This window comes from Lipophrys pholis, assembly GCF_963383615.2.
Source record: "Lipophrys pholis genome assembly, chromosome: 13".
NCBI lineage: Eukaryota > Metazoa > Chordata > Actinopteri > Blenniiformes > Blenniidae > Lipophrys > Lipophrys pholis.
In genome coordinates, this window is record NC_137632.1 from 8,828,636 (window position 1) to 8,856,080 (window position 27,445).

Genomic DNA, 27,445 nt, shown 5'->3' on the forward strand with positions numbered 1-27,445 from the left:
TCATCTCCATGCTTCACTGTTGTGTTAGCTGCATGGGCTACGGAAAACAAAACAAAACAACAAAAAAAACAAAGCTCTCTCTACGTATGTAATATATGAAGTGTAATAGTATCCGAAAGGAAGATGATTGTGTTACTGTTTGCGTTCTATGCACTCTTTGTCATTTTTGGAAGTCTGATTCTTTCCACCAAATATCATTGCCGTTGAGTCTCTGATGCCAACTGTCGCTGCACTTTTGTTTGGAGGAGGATCGAGATCAGACACGAGGAAGTTTTTGATGAAGGCGCATCGTTCCACTGTCTCGATTTGTAAATATTTGGACGTCGGAGGTCCTGCTCTCGTCGGCCCGGTTTCACCGCCACTTCTACATTTGTACCGCTCGTCCTGCTTTCCAGGTCGTCATGTCCTCTCCTCTCGGTTTGAGAGTCGGCCTGTGAGCTAAACAGACGGGACCTCCTGGGCCAGAATAGAAAGATTTCCTGGTGGTTGACTCTTCTCCACGCACACATTCCTTCACCAAATCTCACGCACACATTCTATTTTTCTACATTTCCTGTGTATACATGTACAGTGCTTCTGTTCGTCACGTGGTGAATATTTCTTTGCCCGTCATCTGTTGTCCGATCTACCCCGGGGTGTTGGAAGTCCCACCGTCTCACACCTACGGAGACACTCTTCCCCGCCCCCTAAATTATTGCTCATAGACATGAATGTGACTTGCATATTGTGCATCTTTGAAGTACAACACATATCACCTCTGTGCATCGCATCCACTCCTGTACAGACACAGTAGCCGCAGCTTCTAATCAGGTGAATGTTTTAAATTTGTATCGACGCTCACTCCGGGTGTCCTTGAAGCCGAGTGGTTTGAAAATATCTTTTTGTTTCCCCGCCTCTCATTGATTCAGTGACCTTTCTGTGTGTAGTTCAATGAACCATTTGCTTAGAGTAAGAAAAAGCTTTCTACACTCACTATATCATGAATAAAATTTTGAATGTACGAGACTGTGGCTGTCTGTCATTTTGGCTGCATGATGATGTGACCCCCCCCCCACACGGCCAAGAGCATCCCTCAAGCCTTTATCATTTAAATATTTCTCTCAATTATTCTTAAAAGTGTTTGCTAAAATAGTGTTAACTCTCACTTCACCTTGAATGACACCCTGAATCTCAGAAGTAAGAACACAGCAGAAAAGTTTCCTTTTCCCATAATAGAAATCAGTGAAATCTTCTTATGCTGCATATACTTTTATTACACATATTTCAAGCTTTTTTTTGTAATTCTACCTCATAAATCTGAAAGCCATTATTCCAAAACGTTTTTTTTCCCCCAAACGTGAGCTTCATTAGTTAACATTTATATCGTGTTTGAAACATCTTGATGGCATCGTCTTTGTCACGGTCACTTCAGATCCAGCCCTGGCCTTTCAGTGCGTTTACGTGTTCTCACAGTGCGTGGGTTTTCTCCAGTTTCCTCAAACGGTTCAAAAACATGCATGTCGGGTTAAGCGACGACCCTAATCTGCTCCTGTGACCCTAAAGCGATGGAAAGATTCTTTCCATGAAATGCATCTTTATACCACATTCAGATTGTAAATATTTACACACCACGCAGGTACAGCTGTTAAGAAAGATGCCTGCCACTTTATTCACCCCTAGTGGACAAAATGGGTCCAACAATGTAGGGAAAGGACGCTAAATAAAATACAAAACAGGTCCTCTATAAATGGAGAATATGAAAATACACTTGCCATTGTGGCTATCAAAAACATGGAGTACCGGTATATACAGTGGAAATTGTCCTAAACTACAGACGAGGACGCACAACATGAAGCTCATAGCCGGGTTTCTTCCAGTCACACATTCAAGCATTCGGTCACATGGACACAGTCGGTAATTGCAAAGAGCTCATCCTCGCCTCGCTTCTCTTGGTTAGTTAAAGAAAAGCAAAAGAAACAGTGTCTGCCTCAGCCTAATTTCCAACAATCAAACTGTGAAGACGAGAACAGAGTTGTTCATCCACACCGACGGGGATCGGCTTTGTATTTCTGTGCCGGCTGGACACAACGTTTCCAATCTGCGACGAAGGGCGCGGGTCGCCTGGGGGGTGGGGGGCGCTGTGACGGCGTTCCCCCTCCCCTCAGCTGTCCTTGTCCAGCGTGGTGGTGGCCAGGGTCACTGTAGTGATGGGCTGCCCGATGCCGTGCAGCTGCATGCGAGTCATCTTCTTCTGCTCGCACTCTGACACCAGGGTGTTGAGCTCAGCGGCGCTGTAGCCAATCAGAGTCCTCAGGTCACACACAAACTTGTAGACAAAGCGTTTTCCCTGCACCTTGCTGATCATGTCCCCGTCGTAGTAATATCTGAAAGAGACCAAGAGACCCGGGATTATGGCGACGTCAGAATGCGAGACACGGCAGCATCGAGTCAGACGACACCTTTTCCTCTTTTTGGCCCAACTGTGTCGCACAAGTCATCAAGCAGCATCATGAGAAATGTGGAAGTCTGATGTGTTTAGAAACAAAGAATGTGAGAAAATCCTTACACTGTCAACTCTCCTTTTCTCCGCCATTCCTTGTTTAAAAAGATCTGTCTTAAGTGTATTGGGCAGTCAGAAAACCAGAGGTTAATGAAAAAGACCTTAATTAGCTCTTTAAATCTAATTACTCTTCACAGCCTCCTTAAAGACGGAGCTTCACTTCAACTAGTAGATTAGTGCACTACTCCACAGCTGAGCATTCACACCGGCTCGCCTGGCCCGGAACAAGATTTGACAGAAAAACATTCACCATCCGGCCCTCGGAAGGACAGAAACGAGCAGATTAAAGAGCAGAAGCTGACCTGAGGGCTCGGCTGAGCTTCTCGTAGTTCATGGTGGGCTTGTTCTTGCGCTGGCCCCACTTCTGAGCCACGAGCTCGGGCTGGTTGAGTTTGAACTCGCCCTCCTCCCCCACCCAGGAGATACAGTCTGTGGCGTCTTTATCTGTGAGCAACTCCAGCAGGAACTGCCACAACTGGATCTGACCGTTGTTACCTGACACCAGAGGAACAGCAGCATCAGCGCTTCCGTCACATAAAACATGCATCATCAGTCATTTATCACTGCAACAGAAGAGATAAGCTGAGGCTGGGAGCTGCTAACATTTTCAATATGTAAAGTTTTTGTGAAGCCGCAACAATAAAAAGCAGTGCAAATTATCTCTGAGATAATCAAAGCTAATTTACTGGAAAGAGCATGTCTTTTCATGAACTTGAACCTAAAATGTGCTTATAATGACATTTCAGATTTTGGATGATCTGTAAACTGGATTAGAAAGAGCCTATTTATACATGAATGAAAATCTACTGTTATTCTTAATGTTCCTAATTGCTGGATTTATGAGAGATTAAGTGATGCTGCGGCTTTGGACAATGTGGATGTACAAACAATGGCTAATTTGTCTTTTGCAGTCTTGATTTTTTGCTCCTGTGAAAACCCAAACAGCTGTTAGCTGCACTGGAAGGCCCAGCGCTGTGTGTTTGTGTGTTACCTGTGCGGTTTCCTGGTGAGCTGCGCTCCTCGCCAGAGATGCGAGGCGTTCGGGGTCCACGGCTCTGCTTCAGCACTTTGATGGAGGTGTGCGTGTTTACCTGAGCCGGGATTATCTGCACGGCTGGAAAGACGGACGACAGTTGTTGTTGTTTTTTTAAACCAATCAAAATCACTGTCGGCATTGCTGTTTTTTTCACTGACATGCAAATTTAGCTATTCCATCTGCAAGACAGGGAAACGTGAAACAGCTACTTCTAACTCTGATCGCCCCCATGTGGGCGAGTTAAATGGTTCCCAAAGTCGTGCACAGTGAGACAACATAAGTCAAGTGTAGCTGCAGGTGTTTAAATGAGTTGAACGGTGTAAGACAACTTCTTTTAGAAACTTTCTGTGCGAGTTTATCACTAGAACGCTTACGTTGATCAATGGTGACGGTGGCATCCCCTCCAGACTGGTCCTGACTGGCCAACACATCTGGGGGAAAAAAAAAAAAAAACACCACAAAGAACATGGTCAAACCTGCTTGAAGCTAAAGTCTGACACACAAGCAGCGGCTCTGGAATCATATTTCCCACTCCTCACATTAAAAACAACTATATATGAACTTACATTTGCGCAGCAACTCCAGATGGCTCCAGAGAATCTCTCCATTTGGTACTTTCTGCAGGAACTCCTCTTGGTTGAAGCCACAGAGCTCTCGACCCGGAATGTGAATGCTGCCTATTTCCATCTCGTCAATATTAAACTCCTTCATCACCCACACGGCCCAGTGAATGACTTGATCAGCCGTCCACTGCATCGGGTCTGGATAGAGAAAGAGACCAGCCTGGCGTGTTAGCAGTAGATACGCACTACCATGTAGTGACATAGAGGACAGTTTGTGCCACACTGAGGTGTTGAATTAAAGGACTCCTCACCATATGGGATGCCCAGGCGAACCTGCTCTTTGCGATAACCTTCAAGAGCAGCGGCCCAGCGCGTGACCTGCTCCGAGGTCTCGTCGGACAGGGCCGATCGCTCTACAGCGATGAGGTGTCCCTCCTCCACCAGAGTTCCTTCTTCTCCTGCGGCATCCGGATCGATCACCACCTCTACTGTTTCTACTGGCTTCACTATCTCCATGATGTTCAGCTTCTCCTCACCTGGATGAAGGCAAAAACCCACAGTCAGGGTTTTCAGAGCCACATGAAACACTACGGCTCAATAAATAATCGTTAAGGAGTTTTATATGAGGCGTATCTGGTTAGATTGCTATACCTGGTTTTGTAATAATCTGCAGGCTGAGCTGCACTGTGCCATCTGTCTTTACTCCTTGATCGAAGAGGCTGTGATCAGGATGGAGCTAAAAGCAAGAATAAAATCACAAAGTTCAAACAGTCCTCAGACGTGGTTACACACACGAACGCAGCTCAAGTATGTAACGCAAACGTTTACCTGAATGTCCTGCAAGCAGATCTCAAAAGGATCCAGTGAGATATTTAGTCGAGGCTCCAAAAGTTTCTTCAAATTTCCGATTGGCTCTGTGATGTCGATATCCTGCTGAACCAAATCGGCTGCAGTGATAGTCTGCTCCTCCACACTGCAGAAAGATGCAAAAAAACCTACTGAAAAACAGCACCCAATGCAATTATAACTCATGTTTTTAAGATACAAAAATCTCTCTTACCCTTCCTCCAGACATGCCTGCTTCTCTCGTCCATCTATCTCGATCTCTATCATGTCTTCTGTTTCACTTTTAGACATTCTGCTCAAAAACAGAAAAAACCCGCACGCATTTAGACAAGGTTTCTTTTTTTTTTTTAGATTGGAGCATCACAAATTAAATTATCAAAACGCTGATAAACAGAAAATAGTGTATATTTCTCAAAAGCTTGAAGTGTGAAGACAAATGGAGCATTTACGTCATAAAGGCCTCTCACCTTCTTACTGTTACATTATTAAATAAGAAGGGTTATAGTATTTACAAAAGGTGTTTGAATCCAACTGTTTTTATGAGGTAAACCTACAGTAAGTGTTTGTAAAGCTTCTGCTATGGAGCAATTCTTGCAACCATGAACGTGACCAAAAGTGTTCACGTGAACCTTCTTCTTTTTTTTTTAAATATGAAAAGTGCCATAAAAACTTCTAGACATAATAGGCATGTTTTTAATCTATGACCATAGCTGTTCATTGTTTGTTGAACATGTATACGGTTAAACACAATGGATTACACATTTATTTTACAAATACTGTAGAGAATAAATCTTATAAGTTAACATGTCTGTGTTCATCAATACCCTTCCAAAACAAAATTTGGCCTCCTATTGGTGAATTTAGTTTATGTGTTTTGTTTTACTCCTCAATTGTTGCAATTAAATACCATATTTTAAGAATGAAATCCATTTTATCCCTTTGTTATTGTCATTGTATCGCGGCTTAAACAGAACTCAAGATACACTTGGAAAGCCACAGGTGACAGGGACATTGACTTAAACAACTAAGCAGGTGGAACCTCCAAGCTATAACAACCTGAGGACAAACATACAGCAAGATGGACAGATTAAATGGTACTTTTGCTTCTAAATGTCCCAGAAAACCATAGATGTAAACTTCACGGGAAGTCTCTCTGAATGAGCCCAGGTGATTTAAGTCTGTAAACGTTGAGGTTGAAAAGAGCAAAACGTTGATCACATATTGAAACTTGAATACACGTGGAGTCTATGTGGAGCTGGGGTATTTAAACGTGCCCCGGGGTAAACGCAAGGGGCAGTTCGATGCTGTAAAGGCCGCGCAGCCTCGACTCCTCATTGGCCGTCCGGGACAGTTCACCGACTGCTAATGTTAGCCAACTCGAGGGCGAGGCTGTGGCGTCTAAAGGCCGGGCTGCCGGGCCCACGAACCCCGCACGGCTCATCTGCTCAGATACGTGTGGAGGGAGAAAAACACCCCAGCAAAGTGTTGTAAACACCCGGGGCCACATGTTAGTTCTGCCGGGGCGGCGGGCCTGCGGCTCAGACAAGTTAGCTTCAATAATAGCAGCACGGGGCGAGGCAGCATTACACAATCCGGGCTCCCGGACCGACAAACAACCCGCTAAATATCCAAAAACCTCGGCCGCTCTCCTGAAATCTGACAAATCGTCCTCGAATCACACTTTAACCGAGCTCGAAGAAAACTTTTGAAACGGAAATAGAATAAACGGAAACAAAACAGCATAGGGCAAATGGAAAGGAGCCGGAAATCCTGGCTAAAGGTTTACAGCGCTGCGAGACTTCCGAGAGCTGCGCTCATCCGCACCAACCGGGGGCTCAAAGAGGGAAACCAGCACCGGGAAACCACCGAGACGTCCCCGATACACTCCAGCGACCCTCCGTTAGATATTATAACAGCCACGGGGGGTGAAATACGCAGGTTTGATCGCCTCTGGGTGTGTACGCAGTGAGTGTTTGTGACCGAGCAGCGTCTCCACGGACGGTTAGCCGCGCAGCTAGCGTACCTCCGGGTCAACAAACTAACCTGCTCTCTGTGTTCCAGCTAACAACCGAGCACCGGGATCAGCCCGTTTGGCAGCCGCACTCCGGTGTTTGTGGGCGGAAGAAAAAAAAAAAAGTCCGCTATCGTCCAAACGTGTTTTTTCTGGGGGTGGGCGGCCTCTTTCCTGTTACGCTGACGAGGAGCACCAGCAGCGCTTAGCTAGCCACGTTAGCTTTACAAAATAGCGGGAAGAGTCGCAGCGCGAGGACCAGACTTCCCCCCTCCTCCTCCGGCCGACCACCGTCCAGCTCCCCTCCACCACCCCCCCCTCAAACCGCCTCTGTCTCACTAACATCCATACCTCCAGGTTGTTCAGTACGTGGGGAAAGAAAAAGGCTGCAAGGTGTTGAACTTGAGTCGGGGAAGCATCCAGATTCACTCATGCAAGTTTTGGGCCAACTGCACAGAGAGAGTGAGGAGGGGCGGAGACTAACTGGCAACCCTAGAGTAACCTTAAAATCAAAAACAACCAGAAATGTGTTTACAAGTCTCTGTCAAGCCCCTGCTGCAGCTCACACACGCGTATTCCTCAGAATAAACCCCCCACAGTGTTCTCCTAGGATCCACCTGATCGTCCATATGATGTGGAACTTTCTCTTTAAAACATTAAAGTTATAACACACTGAACATATGTATGCAGGTCCTGTGTAAAGGTAAGATCTGTGTAATATTTATTGTGGGGTATTTAAAGCATTTGCAACAGGTATGAGGGAATTTCTATTAAACCTATCCTCGGTTGCCACTATGTATATAAACAATAGAATAGAGAAGTTTATTTGTTCTATAATTTAATTCAACATGTGAAACATATAGTCTAGATTTTTAGCAGTATCTCAACATGTGATCATACCTCCCCTATTTTTCCTTTAGCTGACGGTCATATTACAACAATTGAAAATACTAGGAAACATCTACCTTTAGTGAGTGCAAAATAACAGTCAAAATAATAACCATGGTCTTTTTTTTTTGTCTTAATGTTATTTCGGTAAATGTATTTTGTTGTTTTGTGGCTCCTAATGAATATTATCTGTCTTTTTTTTTTTTAGTTTCCACTTCAAACTGGCCATTTTGTGTTTTTTTGTTGTTTTGTGCCTCTTTGTGCTTATTTTATATCAAGTATTTTTTGTATGTCAGTGCTTGTTAGTGTTAGTTTGTGGCTGCTTCATTTAATATAATTAATCCATTACTTTGGTTTGGAAAAAAACATGTAATGAAAAGAAGATTACAAACGACTGATACCACTTTGGGCCTCTTGAAGGTTATTTGTTTCTCTCCTTTTTTCTGTGTTGTGCCCTAAAATAGCTTTTTTTCTGTATTTTATCGTTTTGTGACTTTCTGTTTTTTCCTTTTATGGATCTTTTTTTGAAGTATGATATTCAGATGAAGTTGTATAAAGCTCTGAAAAATGTGTCACCTATAACTGAAATCTCTTCGGTTCAGCAATGATTTCTTCATCATATCTCCTGATATCAAATGACTGCCAACGTTCAGACATGTTCTCTTTTTTTAAAAGTCTCTCTTTCAATGTCCAGGTCATGTGGTTTGAGTTTCTACAGTTATGACATTCCTCAAAAGTTAGGGAAGTTGCAAAATATTTCCAGGTTTTGAAAGTGTATGTATCAAATATGTATGTATATATTACTTGGATGTGCTGGTTGTTTTAGATTTGTCTTTTATTTACACCGTGATCTATACACGTGTACCCAGGATGATGGAAGCATCGACTTCACCAAGTGTGTGTGCACAAGACCCATGCGGCCTGTAGTGTTTGCTCCAGTTTTCTTTCTCTCAGTTACTTTATTTGAACTTTTCCATAACTTGGTTTTCTTCTTCTATTATGGGATTTCTCTCTTCAATTAATAAAGCATTTATTTTCTATTCTATTCCCCTCTGATCTGCTCACCCACTTTTCTCTCTTCTGCTGAATTACTTTTATCACCAGTAGGAATAGAATTAGAGTTGCATGGTGGTGTCGTATTTAGCGTTCTTTCCTTCACAGCAAGAAGGCCATGGGTTTAAATACTGGTGTGGAGTTTGCATGTTTGTTAGTGGGTTTCCTCCCACAAAAACATGCATGAGAGGTTATTCGGTGGCCCTAAATTCAGAATGGATGTTTGTGTATGTGTGATAAACTGGTAACCTGCGATGGATGTACCCTGCATTCACCCCATAGTTAGCTGAGATTGTCTCCAGTGCCCTGCAACCCTGAAGAGGATAAAGTGGTAATAAAGATGGATGGATGCAAATGATCAAACTTTTGATGTATTGTTTTTATTATAAAAAATGTGAATTGTTAAACTCTCAATAAAAAAAACAAAACAGATTTGACTTGGTTTTGTGTATGTGTGTGTCAAAATGTTTGCTGAGGTCTGTCAGCGTTTTGAAGGAATGTGGTATTTTGAATTATTGGATATTGTGTAAAATGAGGACTTTCAGTGCACATTTACTACCACTGACCCTACAGCTGGTCAAAAATGTTATTTTGGATCAGTTATATGCTATTAAAACTTTATGTGTGGTCCCAGACTTCCATGTGAAGTAAACCACTCTAACCACGCGATTTTAAACCATAAATTTATGTTTTGTTCATTTTATGGACCAGTTTGTATCATCACATTTTCGTATCTTTTCCGGAAATGACATTAAATGTATTTCCGTTTTTGCTGTCAAAATAAAGATTTTTGTAATTTTTCCCATAACATGGAGTTGGATTTATTTTTTTTATTTTTGAAATAGTTGAGATGCTTTAAATTTGCAAATTTTACATAATATGGTAAAAGAATTTCAATTATTAAAACATTTAAACTCGTAAAAATCGCACGCGGAAAGATAAAATAAATCACGTGATTGTAAGGAAACTATCAACATTCGTAAACAACTATTTTACAAACGTCATTGCCAGAAGGTAATTCTGTTATTTACTAAACAATATTTGAGGCGCTACAAGTCTGTTCAACGTGCTGTCATTGTGAAGGCACCCGGAAGTGCCGGCTCATCGAGCTCGAGGCGAGCCAACATGGCGGAGTACCTGGCCTCCATTTTTGGGACAGAAAAGGATAAGTAAGTAGTGAATAGCGGTTTTGGTATTCGTTAGGGACTCCTCCACTCGTGTCGGCCACAGCTCGGACGGAGTAGCTCTGAAAACGAGACGCTAATTCGTTTTTTCTTACTCGAAATGCTGCACTGGCTTTTAGCAGCTAGCGTTAGCATGCTAGCTCCCGTCATTAAAAGAGCGCGCGGCTGCCGCTGTTGAAGCAGCTGCTGCCACATCTGGGCTCACCAAACATTCACAAATATCCACTTTCACTCCGACTCAAAACGTTTGTCCCGCCGGTGAATCTCTGTTGGGAACTGTGTACTACCCATCGCTGGGCTAGCGTTAGCTCTCTGAAGCCCACTCGCGTCTTTGTTTGAATGGAAACACATGGACCGAGTCTGAAACAAGGAAATCTGCTTCAGACTCAAAGCAAACTTTATCTCCACCACTTCACTACAATTTTGAGACTTTAGAGTCCCACTTCACTCATCCACTTAAAATATCCACCTTAAAAGCCAGGCATGAGTCTAAATTATGTGTACGGTTTGAATTTAAAATGGTGCAATAGTTGATTTCCGTTTTATTTAATCAATGTTTAAGAGAGTCTAAAAACCAGATTTAATTATTAAACCAGAAACAATGATTATGTATATAGTTGCAAGGTTAAAAGTCAAATATCAGGAGCGTTTTGGCAAGGTATTTTGTTTTCCAATATATTTTTTATTTTAATAATGCAAGATTTAAAAAAGATTACATTGAAAGTAAACGATTTATTTATATGAAAACAAATTTTTAGAGTTGAATAAAAAATTATTTCTATATATATTATATATATATATATATATATATATATCACGTAAATTATTTTACAGCTTTGCTCCACACAAAATATAATAAATAGAAGAGAATGTGGACATATCAAATAAGTCTGATTTAAGATTTAATAAGTAAAAATTAATATGCACAAGGCCTAACAGTGTCTAATGGATTAATAGTAAAAAATACAACAAGCACAATTTCCTAAGATGAGTTGTAGAGTCGTATTTCCAGAAGAATGAATGGTCTCCTGTGGAACTCTGTTCTCTCTTTGGTGGAATGAGTCTGTTACTGAAGGTGCTGCTGCTGACCAGGACATCATGGAGGGTGAGAGACATTGCTCAGGGTGGTGCTCAGTTTGGTCTTTGTCACATCGAGCTGCAGATCATTCTTTCAATCTTTCTGACACACAGTCCTGCAGGCACAGGCGCTGCGACTGCTCCGATCTTTAACAAAAAGAACCCTGTTCTGCTTGAAAACTAGCAAAGATAATGAAAACTGCAGTTATGACTTGTCGATATATTTTCCACCCACTTTCAATGTTTGTGTCATTTTTCTCAAACATGAAAATAAATCTTAATTCATCTGTTATATATGTGTTGAATTTTTATCTCATGTATTTTTCTCCTTTCTTCCCCTTTTATTCAGGGTCAACTGCTCTTTTTATTTTAAAATTGGTGCCTGCCGACATGGAGACCGCTGCTCCAGGTTACACAATAAGCCAACATTTAGCCAGGTAACGATCACAATCCTCTTAATTGTTCTTTTCTAATTGACATGTGGCGTCACCCTGGTGAATTTTTACGCTTCCTGTTTGTCACCGCGCTCTAATAATCTATACATTGCTTTAATTTGTTTCAGACTATTGCCCTCCTGAATATTTACCGGAACCCTCAGAACAGTGCCCAGTCTGCTGATGGGCTGACCTGTGAGTGAGACTCTAATGACGTCAATCTAAAGCTCTCAGAACCGTGATGTCTTTGTCCCGGAGGCTCACACTGTGCACTTTGTGAAGTTCATGATTCTGACTCGGTCAGAGCTGTGAAGTTGCAGCTCAACCTGAGCTGGTTTTCAGGTGTTGCAGAAGAAATAATACATTATTAGTACGACGCTGTTTAAGAGGTGCTCCGAGTGGTTGTTCCATGGTGTGCGAGAAGTTTTGTGACATGTTTTCTGGAATTTGTTCAGTTTATTTTTAGCAAATGTGTGCAGGGCTCAAAAGTAGACACTGAAAGTGGGATTAAAAATTCTTCATTGGATAAATCCATCTGTTAAGTGCTTCGCTGTATGATTTTGTAGCTCGCCACTCCTGACCCTCCTTGTTGGTGTCGGTGTCGGTGTGGACTTGGTTCATTGGCCTGTGGAGCAGAGTCAGACGACCTGTCTGCACGACGTTTGCTGTCTCGCAAAAGACTTGACTGCACAGCAATAAACAGGATGTTTCCCTCTTCTCTGCATTCATGCAACATGTTTGTCCAATCAGCTTGAACTCTACTGCCCCAGTGGGCGGGATGTGTGGAGAAGGAGCTCGGTGAGCTTTGAGATGAATGTGACTGAAGAGAAACAGACTTTCTGCTTCTGAATCCAAACAAGGAAAATATTATCTTGTTTTACTTATTTGTTTATCTGAGTTTACATTCTTTAGGATCAGGTCAGATTGTAATCCTGGATGAACAGCGGACGTTTTAAATGTTGAACTGCCTCAATCACCGTTTCAAACTCGTACTGCACCTGCAGCCATTGTTGGTAGAGTCCAGCAACGAGCAAGTCGGTAAGATGCAGGGAGCTCCTGCTGATCTGGGATAAGGTTTTTACTGCAACACTGTGACTTGACCTTTGTTTACGTGGCTGTATTCAGTCGCCTGAAGGCAGAAAACGGACTGCAGCTTGTCTTTTGTGATCTGAACTCCGTGCCGCGCAGACGGATCAGTTTCAGTGTGAAAATAGGAAATGTTGAAAGACGTGATGCCGGTCTGGTCTCATCTGCACGTGGGGAACAATAGCAGACTCGAACTGAGAGCCAACAGTATCTCACAGTTTTTCATTTACCTGCTGTTCGCTGAAAGTTTTCTCACAAAACAATCAAGTTTCCAGTTTGTTTCAGGAATGATAAATCCTGCCTGTGTTCACTGTTTGTTCTCTCTCTGGTTCATCAGGTGCCATCAGTGACATGGAGATGCAGGAGCATTACGACGAGTTTTTTGAGGTAAATTTTGACGACTGCCTTCCAGCCGTTATTTTTCTATACACTCGACTACTCTGGTCTCATTCAAATGTAGCGCAGTTACATTGTTGTATTACTTAGTTACTTGTTTTATCTGGATACTAATTGGACGTTTCCGAGATGGACTGAGGAATGAGAATCACCTGAATGATCCGTACAAGTAAAACGTCTCGCTGACGGTCAGACTGCTAGTAACCCTCTCACCTTCACAGGAAGTCTTCACAGAGATGGAAGAGAAGTACGGAGAAGTGGAGGAAATGAACGTATGTGACAACCTCGGGGACCACCTCGTTGGAAACGTGTATGTGAAGGTGAGTGTCGGCTCTTGAGAAGCTCGCTGGTGCTGTCTTCACCATGAGAATCATTGATTTCACCACCTGAAACTCACACACTCGCCTCCACGTTCAGCAGTTGCACATACTACACTCACCGGGATGGATGGAAGCGGTTAACCTTGATTTGTTGCTGTAAGTTGCAGTTGTTTTATTGAGTTAACAAGCAGCCTGCGGAGGAAAGATCTTCTGCTCTCTACCGGGCTACTTTTGTACCATTCAGGCTTTTTTCTTTCTTTTGCGGGTTCTGGTTTTGTCTTCTTTGTGCTTCTTTGTGATTTGAGCTCCAAGTTCTCTCTCTCCATCCTTCACTCTGTGTTGCTTGATGACCCTTTTGCAGTTTCGCTATGAAGAGGACGCTGAGAAGGCTGTGATAGACCTGAACAACCGGTGGTTCAACGGGCAGCCCATCCACGCCGAGCTCTCTCCCGTCACAGACTTCAGAGAAGCCTGCTGTCGTCAGTATGAAATGGGGTGAGTAGTGTGCCAACGAGCTCACCAAGACTTGAGAAGAAGGTCTCCAGGTTTATTGGAATCTCCTTTTGAACGTGAAGCATGTGTTATACTGTCAAACATCCTTCTGAATCCTATTTGATGATTGCACAATATACCTCACTTGATTCCATAAACTGAATTAAATACAATGAAGACGGCACAAATTTAAATTTGACCACACAACATATACAATTGTAAAATAACATTTTATTTACTTTTAGCATTTGGAAAGTAGTCAATGTCACAAACTTGGTAAAAAGTGAGTGACTTTTAAAAAAAAATCACAGTTTCTATGAAATGAAATCTTAAGATTATAGCTTTACAATAAGTGTGTCAAACTGTGGCATGGATTAAGGTTCAATCCATCCCACTGGTTGACCTTTCACCCCTCCATCAAACTTCTACACCACGTCATCCACTTCACGATCAGGTCAGTGAAACTAGTCCCAGCTAATAAGTTCAGGAATAAAAAAACTAAAACATTTGAGGCAATTTTTCTGTTGAAGAAACCGCTGTTCCCATCTTATCCACTGGGGGTCACCCTGTTTCAAGAACTGGTAACAATTTAACACTAAAAACTGAAGAGGAGATGGCCACAGTGTTTTGAGCTAAAATATCTGTGAAGCAGCAAACTGGAGCGATCAGATTGATATCGTCCCTCCGTGAATATTAGTCTCCTTCTATTGGTCGAGACAAGAAGCGACCCCAGCAGGCGCCACCTCATAACAACACAACGTGATGTAATAAAACAGGCGCAGCACATTTCGATGTATTTTCAGGACTGCTTCAAGCCGCTCTCTTTCCACAGGGAATGCACTCGCGGGGGTTTTTGTAACTTCATGCACCTGAAGCCCATCTCACGTGAGCTGAGGAGAGAGCTGTACGGCCGCCGCAGGAAGGGGTAAAAACACTCTGCTTCTTCATGCAGGAACTCTGTTGTTCGTTATCGTCTCACGGCAGTTTGTAACCGCGCTCTCTTCCCCACTGCAGCCGCCACAGGTCTCGGTCTCGATCCAGAGAGCGGCGGTCTCGCTCCAGGGACAGAGGCCGAGGGGGCGGAGGAGGAGGCGGCGGCGGTGGCGGCGGTGGTGGTGGTGGCGGGGGCGGCGGCGGCGGCGGCGGCCGAGACCATGATAGGCGTCGCTCCAGAGACAGAGAGCGCTCCGGACGCTTCTGAAGCACCAGCCACGACTACTCGACCCCCCCCCACCCCCCTCCCCGTGTCCATGCTCGTCTTTTATAATTTCGTACCCCACCAGATCTGTGCCCGGACTAACTGTTAGGTACCCAGTTTGGAAGCTGTGACGGCATCGACCATCTTGTTTTGTCTTGATTTCTGAAAGTGACTTTCACCTCATTAAATTTAAATTTTTTTCTTAACAAGACTGATTCTTGTGTATTGATTTATTGGTCAGTAGTAATCCTCCAATGTAATCTCCCGCGTATATGTCATTTTATTTAGTTGGTTTAGTTTTCAAACAATCATCATGATAAACATTTAAGATCCAGATGATGAGGAGGCCAAGAAATGCTCATGACTGTTTGATGACATTGTTTTCTCTTGTTCACGTCCATGGATTTCCTCTGCAGTTTGTTAATACCTGAGCAACATAATATGTCTCCTTTTCTTTATTTGTTGCTTCCCATAATTAAAAACTAGATACTAAAGGAAACTCTACTTAGACATTTTGAGTTCAACCTTCTTTCTAATTTGTTTTACCTATTGGATATATATTGGCTCAATTTAGATTTTTAACAACTGAACAGCAGAATTTACAAATCCAATTTAAAAGCTTCTCCTTTATTCACTTTGGTGACGTTCAAGTGAATTATTAGTTCTCGTGCAGAGATGAATTGAGTAAATTGTAGTGAAAACTAAAATGTAGATTGAATTAAAATCAACACATTTAGTGTCTGATCCTTAAAATGTAAAAAAAAAAAAACTATTTCAAGGTGATATTTCATTCCACTGGAGTGTTTCATACTGAACGTTGTTCCTAATATTCTGCACTGATTCAAATATTTCAACTCTAGTATTATCCGCTGGATGTCTGGATATGCTTCTATGATCCTGTAAGAGACATGTTACACTGAAGTTTATATTATAGTACTTTGAATCTGACTTATGGGTCACATTTAAAGTCTGTTTAAAGATGAAATAAACTTTGGTGAGCACAGATCAGCCAGTCTGGATTTAAAAGAGTATCGCAGAAGTGTCCTACAGTTTTGTGATTTTCAACCATTTTGGAAATCTCGAATTTGCATTTGCAATTTGGCAGTATTCTTTTAGAAAACGCTGCAGAATTTATTGAACAAATTTCTACATTTTTCACCAAATCTGAGATTAAATTGTTTAAAATATTTCCTAGATTTTCACAAAATTATTAGTATATTGGTCCAAAAAATCAATTAAATGAATAAATAAACTAATTCTACAAATTCATTAATGTACACCTACACAAATGGTAAACTTCTAACAAATCTCAAATTCTACTATTTGAAAATATATATTTTCCATTTGGAAATGTCCTAGTTTTTTCAATGAATACAATTTAATACATGTCTTTTTTTCTTTTTTACAAATTTTAGAATATCAATGAAAACCTTTAAAAATAGATAATTTCTTCATGTATTCTGCGACTGTCAGAGGAGACATGCACATTATTACTTTACACCTCTCAGGCTGTATTAAGAACATTTTATCTTTACTAATAAAAACGTTTGTAAGCAGACTTATTTAAAACTTTCCTTCTTTTTATTCAGTTTCCCTGTGAGCATGATGACTGGAATAAATGCTGTTGTGTTGAAATAAAGGCGCAAGTGTTGTTTTTTTTTTCATTTTTACCGTAAACTGTGTTATAGATACAAAACGTTTATAAACAAGGCTCGGCTGGAGCGACGCGGTGTGTGAAGCTGAGCTCGGTCTCACTGATTTAAACCAGCAGAGATCACGCAGGTAGGATCTTAACTCTTTTATAATCACTATTTATAGGTTTTTATGATCATAATGTTTGTTTTTTATTCATTTCATAGTGTTTACAGACTATTTTACTTATAACTCTAAGCTGAATGTGCATGTCTGTCCAGGAATTAATTCTTAAAATGATTTCTTCTAGATCTCCTGATCACTATAATCACTATAAATCAGTCAAGATCACTTATCAGCCTATGTGTTGTTTGGTTCATTAAATAAGAAAATTACAAAAAAATAAAAAATAAATGTGGGAAAAACAACATGCACAGTTCATGATTAATTGAAATTGTATTCATAATCCAGATATAGTTGGCTTCATATAGTTATATTTGAAGCTGTACATTTAAAAACATTTTTCTTTTATTTTCTAAAAATGATCACAATACATCCAAAATGTTCGCAGATTTCTGTTCTGATGATGATGTTTATATCCAGTATATCAGAGATGTCACAGACATCAGTGATAAAGAGGCTGCTTCACTAAGTTAAAATAGTTATTTCACCAAAAATGGAATTTCCATTACTACAAGTAGTGAATATATCCGAGTGTGTTGTTAGAATAAAAACAAATCAGACATGCAGCAAAAGCTAGTTACTGATGAATGTTCTAAAAATGTCTACAGCCGCAGAAGAAACAACTTAATAATGTTTTCTAGTGGTTAAATTAGTTTTTAGTTTGCTTTGTATTTATGACCCTCTCATTAAGGAAGTCATCAACCTAACCCAATAGTTACAGTACAGATGAACGATGGCCTCCAACGAGAGTCGGACTGCGCTGGAGGGGGATGAAGATGCTGATCAGAATAACTGGATCCGCCCTGATTTGCCCAGCAGATGTACCTGGAGGCTCGGCGCGCCGATTTCAGAGTCCCCTCACAGCCATCCGGCTCGGTAAGAATAAGAACCAGCGAGAAAGAAAACCTCTGAAAATCAAGTATCATCCACGAAAACTCAAAAGTGTTTGTTGGATGTCTTCCCCTTTTGTCTGTTCTGCTGTAGCACACAGCCGCCCAACATCCTCCCCAACATCCTTGGAAAAGTCGGACACACGCCTCTGGTTCGCCTGAACAGGATTCCAAAGGAGTTTGGGCTCAAATGTGACATGTGTGAGTACAAAACAGCTGAATGTCACTACGCACACACATATAGTTAGATATCATGACCAGGGCTGTGTCTAGCTTCATAGGGGCCCGGGGCAAGATGCTGTTTGGGGGCTTTTTGTTTGTCTAACGACAGTCGATAGATTTCTAATCCTTTAGATTTTCCTCTGATAACCTGGCATGTTAAAATCAAATCGCTCATGTTGAGCCACTCAGGCAAGTTAAACTCGTGAAAAAAACCCAAACTATAATACAAAGGAAACAACAATCCTCCTCACTTCAATAAATAAAACGAATCAGGAGTGTTTTTTTTTTTTTTTTTAATGTTTACTTTAATAAAATACAACCAACAAAGAATTTGAAAAGCAACTAACACTAAAAAATCAGTCTGATCAAATCACACTAAATATATTTAGTCACATTATTAGTAATCCATTTTATTTACAGTCACAGTATACTGCCTTCAAAATGTCGCTTCCTGGACATATTGATGAAAGTAGGAAGCCCTGGAGCTCTCATGTCATCAGAAGGCAAGGTTGGCAAGTTTTTTTGTTTTGTTTGAACCCCCCTGCTGGTTTACCACAAACAGGCAGCCGACCACGTAAGGAAATTGTAAAGATCCATGTGGCTCAATTCCCTGAGCGCCAAAATATTTTAGAAGACAAAGCTCCTTAGGTTTTTAAGCAAAAACGTCCATAAGCACAAATTCCTATTTCAGTGATTTTTCAGTAAACGTCGTAATGTCCAGTTACAACATGTACCCAGTTACAGTCGGTAAAGAAAATCAGTGAGTCAGACCCATGGCAGCTCACACTGTCCATTCGCCAATTTCCACGAGCCAAACATTTAAAACTGATCTCATGACTAACAAGTCCCGGCCGGCTTTGCCAACATTTATCCGAGGCTAGCTGAGCTATCCTCCAATGCAAATACACACATTTTCTAAAAGCTCGGCGTTAAACCTCGTCCTATGGAGCCGTGACCGAGAAATGTCTCCGCTTCGTCCAACCAGTGAATTTGATCAATTTCTCCACCTTCTAGAGGTGGAGCAGGATCAACAAGTGACATGGGTAAATGTTTAGAAAGTTTCACAAAACTAAGCTCACATCCCAGGGAATTAAGGTTGATCTGCTAATTCAGCAATTAAAAAAAACAACAACTAAGTCCTCTAACCTACCTCTAACAGTTTCAGCAAGGTAAAGGGTCCAAACCCCAAACAGCAGCTGGTTTGTTCTGTTTGAAGGAAAAAAAACGTGAAAGCGGAGATGTTTGCTTTGTTCAGTGGTGAAAGTGCAGCCTGGATGCGACTGTTGCTGAGCAGCGGCAGATTGTCGAGTTAATTGAAACCTGGCTCTCCGTGTGTGTACAAGGGCCTCATTCATGAGATGCCGGGTGATATATTAAGCCGAGTGGAGGAGCCGCCGGTGCTTTGACCACAGGGGTTTGATTCCAGTTTGGCCTCTCGCTGGCCGGTGGCGTGTGACTGGCCGGGGTTTTGTGACACCGGAGAATTAACCTTGAAAACAGGAATTTGAAAGGCTCCTACGACTGGAAAATACTTTGGTATAAAGTTTTCTTTTTCCTGCACCTGTTCGGTCGTTGAGCTTTATTCGCTTGATTTGTGCCAAACACTTCGCAAGAGATCAGTGCCGAAGTATTTTCATCAGATTCTGCGATGTTTGTCAACCCAAATACAAAAAAACAACATAAAGTTCAAGAGAAGTGCCTTTTCCAAGCCTGAGTTGTGCTTCTTTTCTGTTTTGGGGAATGAATCCAAGAGTTTCTGAAAGTAAATTTGGAGGCGGAGCTTTCAGTTATTAGACTCCTCCCACCATCTTTCCTATCTAATAAAGCTTACAGTGAGAACTGGTCCAAGTTCAGGATGACTTTCTAGTTAAGCTGCTGTAGGTTTAGACTGCTGGGATTCACTTCTCTCTCTTCCTCAGTCGCCATACATTCACACAGAGGAGGTTCTATCACACGACATATCTTTCCACTGTCGTCTCTCCTGTCTTTCTATGACCTTCCAGCAGGATCTTTGACAGTAAAACAAGAAGCATGTCATTTGGATTTCTCAGCAATATTGCCACAAGATAATATTGTATTGAAATGTTTTTTTTATTCTGTGTCATTTTAACTTCTGTTGGTATATTATTGATTTCAATATGCTGGAAACGCATTAGAAACCAGAGCTAATTGGGTTATTTCTCATAAATAAACTTTAAACTGAACTGATAGGAAGCATCCTTTGACTTCCCTTGAAGAAAGTTGGAATTTTTCAATTAAAAAACATCTGAGTTCAACGATTTTCCCCACTTTTCTGGTTTAGTATCAGTATTTTGGTGTTTTCTCCTCTGTGACTGTCCAGTGGCCAAGTGTGAGTTCTTCAATCCAGGAGGCAGCCTGAAGGACCGGATCGCCGTGAGGATGGTGGAGGACGCAGAGCGAGCCGGGAGCCTCAAACCAGGAGACACCATCATCGAGCCCACCTCTGGAAACACAGGTAGCTGGACCACACCGGGACAGAGTCACAGAATTATTACCTGTGGAATTAAGGGCCGGTTGTGTAAATCCTGCAGGCATCGGTCTGGCCCTCACCGCTGCAGTCAAAGGTTACCACTGTATCATCGCCATGTCTGAGAAGATGAGCACAGAGAAGGCAAGCAGCTCTGATCACCAACCAAACCATACATGAGTCCTGTGTGGTGCACGGAGACGAGTGTCTCTCGTGATTGTGTCCTGCAGGTGGATGTGCTGCGAGCTCTCGGGGCAGACGTTATACGCACGCCATCATCTGCGGATTTGGATTCGCCTGAGTCTCATGTCCGTACTGCCTGGCGTCTCAAGGGTGAAATCCCCAACTCGCACGTCCTCGATCAATACCGGAACGCCAGCAACCCGCTGGCTCACTACGATACCACCGCTGAAGAGATCCTGGAGCAATGTGACGGTTTGTGTCATGCAACCCACTCGGTGGTTGATGGGGGGGGGGGGGGATTGATCTGTCTTCGTTTGTGGTTTAGAAACGTAAAGGTGTTTTACATTTCAGGTAAGTTGGACATGTTTGTAGCTGGAGCCGGCACAGGCGGGACACTTACCGGTGTTGCCCGCAAGCTGAAGGAGAAGTGCCCCAATGTCAAGGTAGGAAGGTCAGGCCCACTGAGATCTTGACCACACTTTATTTCTTTAATGAATTAATTTTAGTCCAATTACCCCAAAGCTTACAACCCAGCAACCTACAAATACATTTTAGTCAAATACTAGTTATAAAATAAAGATATATAGATAGAATGAATAGATACAAAGTAAACAAGCACCAATTTATTAAACAAACAAAAAAACAATAACAACAACAAATGCATGGAAATCTTCCCTAACATCATATGACAAAGAAAAGCATGCGATCAAAGGAAATTTCTTATATTCAGTGATTGAAAGAAACCTTTTATTTATTGTAAGTGAATCAGATGGTAAAGGTCATAGTGTTTTGAAAAATACAAATGTTTACAATGTTTTAGAAAAAATAATAATGTAATAAATGTGTGTCTAGACTTGCTCTTGCTTACACTTTGACTGTCACTAGTAAACAAAAGTCATGTTATTTGGTCCTCAAACTAATGGATACTTTTGTTTTAAGATATGTGCTCAGTAATAATATCCTGCTCATCAAGACTATTATTACTGCTGCGTCTGCCTTCCTGGCCTTGTGTTCAGATAGTCGGTGTGGATCCTGAAGGTTCCGTTCTGGAGTCGAATGAAACGAGTGGAAAGACTTCCTTTGAAGTGGAGGGCATCGGATATGACTTCATCCCCACAGTGTTGGACAGATCAGTGAGTGCTTTCCCCGCATGATTGCGTTAGTATTTACATTTTAACTAAACTTTCATCCTCTCATTCAAATCCGTGCAGCTCATTGACAAATGGTACAAATCCACCGATCTGGAAACCTTCACCATGTCGCGCAGACTCATCAGAGAGGAGGGTCTTCTGTGTGGTAGGGTTCACCCCGATTTAAAAAAAAAAAAAATGTTTTTGACATCATCTGCTTCAGATCATATTAGTTCATCTTGGCCTGAGGTGACTGTTTTTCTGCAGGCGGCAGCTCCGGCTCAGTGATGGCGGCCGCCGTGAGAATGGCTCAGGAGCTGCAGGAGGGTCAGCGATGTGTGATCATGTTAGCCGACTCTGTACGCAACTACATGTGAGAGAGTGAAAACACACTGACCGAGAGAGAATGTACTGTCTGCCCTGAAGGAAGAACTGATGAGGAAACCGTTTCCTGCACCTATTGTCGCACTACACTGTTATCTGTTACTGCGAGGGGAGCAGCTCTCCAGTTTCGTTGTACATTGTCTAATTCCTCACAGCAGTTTTTGTGCTTTAAATCTCACCCCTCACGGCTTTTTCCTTCAGGTCAAAGTTCCTTAATGATGGCTGGATGTGTGAAAAAGGCTTCCTGAACCCTGAAGCACCACTGGACTTCAAGCCATGGTAAGACAAAGTGAAACAAACCCCCACATTCGCTACTCATCCAGGTATGATGGAAAGGTGATTTAATGAGGTGTGGTCTCTCGAAGGTGGCAGAGCCTGACTGTGCAGAGTTTACAGCTGTCCGCCCCGCTCATCCTCTCACACACCGTCTCCTGCCAGAAGAGCATCGAGATCCTGAAGGAGAAAGGCTTCGACCAGGCTCCAGTTGTGAGTGAGTCAGGGTGTGTCTCTTTATCTTATTTAGAATAAACAAAAGCTGTTACCTTCTACAACTTAGAGGGGGGGGAAATATCAATGATACACCAAGTTAAAGACATGCTTAAGAATCAATAGAAAGTTAAGACAGGTGGGTAACAACCAATAATGGAATAATTCTGCCTAATTTAAATGTAATGAAGCCAATAATGTACTCACTTGCCAGTAGTGTAATAAGATATTTTTAGCCGTTGTTGTAATAACATCTTTTCCTATAATCTACCATCTTACATTCACAAGTAGCCTTCAAAATAAAGCTTTCAAAATGAAACATGTTTGTAATAATACAGAAATATGACTGCATTTCTTTTTTTGCAGGATCGGTGCAGGTTGCTTATCATAAATAATTATAGTCGATGGGATAGTAGTGATACTCATTCTTAGAAAAATACATGCATAGTATGTATCTTTTACATTTTAGTTTTTACATTATTGGCTTTATTGCATTCAGAATAGCCAAAATTATTACATTACTGGCATTTATTGGAGATAAGATTGGAATCGAACTGCACTGAATGAGGTCCACCAGCAGTCTAAACCTGCAGCAGCTCAACTAAGAAAATGGTCCTATACACACAGGAGTATTAAATCGAGATTTAAATGTAAAGAGTGTGTTAGAATGCTGAACTTGAAGTCGTGAGCTGAAAGAAACTTGAGAAACCCACATTCAGCTGAAAACAAAGTGTTCTGCTAGGATCAATACAAACGTGGGATTAATACGTGGCGACAAAAGGAGGGAGTCCACATAAGATGGGCTCAGTCTAATTTCAGCCACAAAAAGATTTTTGAATTAGTGGTGTTTTTCGCTCACCAAGCGTTGGAGTGTAGAAACTGTTCGGAGGTCATATAGGAAGCTTAAGCTGGTCTGCTGCTTGAAGCCCATCAGTCCCTCTCGGTTCCTCCTGAAGTTTGTTTCTCAAAGCTGAACTCTGCGCCTGTCTCTTGTGTTTTCACAGTGTGATTGTTGGGGCGGTGACTCTGGGAAGGATCTTGTCCTCGGCGCTGGCAGGGAAGGTCAAGCTTTCAGACGCTGTCAACTCGGCGGTCTGTAAAGACTTTAAAGAGGTCAGCCAGCGAGTGGAGACTCGTAGCGAGCCGTGCAGCATGGATGGTCAGTACTCACTCTGCTGTGAACATCTTCACTTCCAGGTACACCTGAGTGACACCCTGGAGAAGCTGTGCCGCGTCCTGACCACGGACAGCTTTGCCCTGGTTATGCACGATTACACACAGTGTAAGAAACTCTATCTTTCTTTAATAGTGCTTTTTTTTTTTTACTTCTGTGTGGTGAAACGATAAGTGTCATACTGGAAAAAAGAAGAGGTGCAGAATATATCCTATCAATGGGTTATAGTTTGTTTTGCACAATGTAAGAACATAGGATAGAGCATTACAGTTTCCTGATCAACCCACAAAGAGGCTCAAATGTCAAATTTGCATTTTTAGAGTTGGTGTTATTCAAATGAAAATACAAAATAATCAATCAAAATGGATCCTTTTGGATTAAAAACAGTGTAATAATATCTATCAGTGAGGAAAAGGGACTGAAACAGCGAGTGTGTGACAGAATTACAGTTGATCTGCTCAGATATGGTTTAAATACTTTTACTTGTAGCATTGAGAATGATTCAGTCATGCAGATATATTGGAAGATAATTAACTGGAGGATGAAATCATTGACGATGACAATTGGAAACTGAGGCGACATTCTAACTGTGCTTAAAACCTGTGGTCTTATGTTGTACAGCGAGTTGAACCACAGACGGTGTGAGAGAGAGAGAGCACTCCAGACGGAGTCAGAATCCGACTGTTCCCTGGAGCACAGAAACTACAGATAATAGAAATGCAGGATTCTTACTCACATCTGACGAGAACAACTTGCAAAAGATGTACATTGTTCCTGTGCACTAAAGTGCATTTTGCAGTCCAATTTAAAGTCCTGCTGGAGTTTCTGACCTCCACTCCACAGTGTGCCGGGTTATGAGACTAAAGTCCGTTTAAAATCCACCAAATATCACTCAATGTGTGTGTGGTGTGTTCTTTCTTTCTCCAGGATGTATTTTGTGTGTCTGCAAACATGATTCACTCTAGAAATTTGCGTCTTTTCAAGTACAAAGCACTTGGTAGTATTTTTGTAGCGACGTCCATGTGAGTGTACCGTCTGTGTTTCCGTCCAGATGAGCCTGAGGGATCCGCTCGTATGAGACAGATGGTGTTTGCCGTTGTGACGGAGATCGACGTCCTTGACTTCGTCTCAACACACCAGGGGCAGGACGGCGTGATGTCAGAGTCTCTGTGACCCTCTGCTGTGTCCGACCTGCACAGCGTCACAGTTCTATCCAGGAACAACACATGTTCTACTAGTTTAGTCGGATCCAGTGCTATCTAACCTTTATTCTTTCAAAGCCACAAAATTGCACCCCCGAAACACCTTCGGCTTCATCTCGGATTTATTAGAAAACAATATCGTGAAGTCAAACACGAGCAGATTTTAAGTAAGTGAGTGCTAAATGTGGTGACAATTCTCATCATCAACACCACAAAATGACATTAAACAAATATCAAACACGTTTCCTCGTCACGTTCACATCTGCTCCAATCAAAAACAACGCGCTGCTCTTTGAAATACTTTTAACAGCTGCTCTTTAAGGATTATGATCTTTTCTTAAAATCTCACTTCTATTTATGATAGAATTATTATTACTACTTATTTATAAACTAACATATCCGTATAAGAAACAGGAGCTGAACAGATTAAAACAACCAAACCAATTCACACACATTAAATGAAACGATCTTAAACTCAGATTTTTAAATGTATAATTGATTTGATAAAACCACAAGACATTCAGTCGGTCTTCTGTTTTCTTGCAAAATATGTTTTTTATTAATCTACCGCATCCCCTTGAGTAATCATTGAGTAGATCATTGGTCTAAGGCTGCGCAGTGGTGCAGTGGTTAGTACTCTCAGCTCACAGTGATGATTCCTGGGTTTGACACTGGTCTAGTTTGCAGATTATTCTTTGTGTGTGTGTGTGTGTGTGTGCGTGTGTGTGTGTGTGTGTGTGTGTGTGTGTGTTTCTTGTTATACTCCAGTTTCCTTTTACAGTCCAAAACAAGTGTATGAAAAAAAATATTTATCCCCCCAAAAAACAACCAAGAACAATGATTTTGAGGCAGATGTGAACAAGACGTGACATAAATAGGACAGCAGTGGATCAGAAGCTCGTGAAGCGAGCTTATAACCAGAAGGTTGCTGGTTTGAATCTTCAGAGTATAGCAAGAGATCTTTGGAGGAAGTGAAATATACTTTGTGTTCCTGCCTTTTAGCAAGGCCCCTTAGCCATGGGTTAAAAAGAGAGTACAAATCCCACAGTACTACTGCAGGACAAATAAAAGGATTTCTTCTTATTTATTCTTCGGAGTAAAAGAAAAAGAGGACTTTTTACTGACATTTGAAACATACTGGTTCTGCTAAACACCCTGTTCAGTTTCATATAGATTGACTCCTAATCTGTGAAGAAACAGCAGATATAATAATGCAGCGACAGGTAAATCTCGTTTGCTCCTTGTATCAACCAATAATGGAAAAATTGCCAACAGTTATAATTTTGGCCAATTTATATGTAATGCAGCCAATAAAAAGAACTTACTAATAAAGCATTCAAATCTATCTTTTTTAATTTACAGCCATCATTTAGAGGGCTCACTGAACGCCATGTATCCTCAACAAATAATAATGATAACAAAATGAAAGACAATCCAAGAAATGCAGTCCTATTTATCTATTATTACAGTTTGGCTGCAGCTATTACACTTTTAGATGGTTTATAATGTTATTTCAATAATATATGACCAGATAAATAGTATTCTAAGTCGTTAAATCAGTTTCGAAATGTTAGTACGCTATTGACTTGAATATTTTATTTAATTATTGGCTAGAATACCCCAAAATTATTACTTCATTGTTTTCTTCCACTCCTCCCCCGTTTCTCCATGTGTAATGCCTCATTGCCCCAGAGGGGGGCAGGAAAGACCCACAGCTGGAAGCAGTGGCAGCCTGAAGCAGTGGCAGAGCATGTAGGCCAGTGTGTGTGTGTGTGTGTGTGTGTGTGTGTGTGTGTGTGTGTGTGTGTGTGTGTGTGTGTGTGTGTGTGTGTGTGTGTGTGTGTGTGTGTGTGTGTGTGTGTGTGTGTGTGTGTGTGTGTATTCAGTTCCATATGAGAGCACCGAGTTCAAAGGAGCTTCAATATTCCTTCAGTCAGTGGTGACATGAATTCTTTATTCATATAAAAAACCCTGCCTGGGTCAAAAGAAGACGAAAGGTTTGAGGTGAAGACGGAAGACATTCAAATAACTCCACACACATGAAAATGACTAATTTCAATGAATAAATGCAGAATGTCTCATTTAATGTAATACAAATGTTCATTCCGTAAAAGTAAAATAAAGTGAAGTGTGTGTGTGTGTGTGTGTGTGCGTGTGCGTTCGTGTCTCTGTGTTTGCGTGCACAGTCAGGCAAAGTCTGGGATCCCACAGGAGAGATTTTTGAAGATTTCTTGTTGGATTGTTCAATCAACCCACAACAAAGAGACACAAAACAGCCATGAGGGACTCAAAATGACCAAGAAGAGGTGGAAAAAATCTTATGAAAATAAAAAGAGAAATACAGACTC

General features: G+C 41.6%; 3 protein-coding genes across 6 annotated transcripts; 2 read left to right on the forward strand and 1 right to left on the reverse strand.

Annotated features, from left to right (window-relative positions):
• Nucleotides 1-1,624: 1,624 nt before the first annotated feature.
• Nucleotides 1,625-7,581, reverse strand: gabpa (GA binding protein transcription factor subunit alpha). 3 transcript variants are annotated; one of them, XM_080478092.1, is made up of 10 exons: nucleotides 7,347-7,581; nucleotides 5,199-5,276; nucleotides 4,967-5,111; nucleotides 4,790-4,874; nucleotides 4,450-4,674; nucleotides 4,142-4,336; nucleotides 3,950-4,006; nucleotides 3,531-3,653; nucleotides 2,842-3,034; nucleotides 1,625-2,363 (listed from the first exon to the last, which is right to left on the reverse strand). In XM_080478092.1, the coding sequence occupies exons 2-10, from the start codon at nucleotides 5,273-5,275 to the stop codon at nucleotides 2,141-2,143; spliced, it is 1,323 nt and encodes a 440-aa protein (XP_080334218.1). In that variant the 5' UTR covers nucleotide 5,276; nucleotides 7,347-7,581; the 3' UTR covers nucleotides 1,625-2,140. The 3 variants fall into 3 exon arrangements, with proteins under 3 accessions (XP_080334218.1, XP_080334217.1, XP_080334216.1); XM_080478091.1 differs by having other exon boundaries at nucleotides 7,028-7,459; XM_080478090.1 differs by lacking the exon at nucleotides 7,347-7,581 and having other exon boundaries at nucleotides 5,199-6,748.
• Nucleotides 7,582-10,037: 2,456 nt separating this feature from the next.
• u2af1 (U2 small nuclear RNA auxiliary factor 1) lies at nucleotides 10,038-15,873 on the forward strand. Its single transcript, XM_080479190.1, has 8 exons — nucleotides 10,038-10,105; nucleotides 11,547-11,634; nucleotides 11,760-11,826; nucleotides 13,055-13,104; nucleotides 13,335-13,433; nucleotides 13,795-13,928; nucleotides 14,758-14,850; nucleotides 14,940-15,873. Exons 1-8 carry the CDS (start codon nucleotides 10,062-10,064, stop codon nucleotides 15,124-15,126), a joined length of 762 nt encoding a protein of 253 aa, XP_080335316.1. The 5' UTR covers nucleotides 10,038-10,061; the 3' UTR covers nucleotides 15,127-15,873.
• A 978-nt stretch (nucleotides 15,874-16,851) lies between these two features.
• Nucleotides 16,852-27,234, forward strand: LOC308118485 (cystathionine beta-synthase-like). 2 transcript variants are annotated; one of them, XM_080477924.1, is made up of 15 exons: nucleotides 16,852-16,905; nucleotides 17,654-17,814; nucleotides 17,923-18,029; nucleotides 20,392-20,526; nucleotides 20,603-20,682; nucleotides 20,769-20,973; nucleotides 21,073-21,164; nucleotides 21,738-21,854; nucleotides 21,933-22,017; nucleotides 22,119-22,224; nucleotides 22,437-22,514; nucleotides 22,601-22,735; nucleotides 23,726-23,834; nucleotides 23,919-24,003; nucleotides 24,947-27,234. In XM_080477924.1, exons 2-15 carry the CDS (start codon nucleotides 17,672-17,674, stop codon nucleotides 25,066-25,068), a joined length of 1,599 nt encoding a protein of 532 aa, XP_080334050.1. In that variant the 5' UTR covers nucleotides 16,852-16,905; nucleotides 17,654-17,671; the 3' UTR covers nucleotides 25,069-27,234. The 2 variants fall into 2 exon arrangements, with proteins under 2 accessions (XP_080334050.1, XP_080334051.1); XM_080477925.1 differs by having other exon boundaries at nucleotides 16,855-16,905; nucleotides 17,630-17,814.
• The last annotated feature ends 211 nt before the right edge of the window (nucleotides 27,235-27,445 follow it).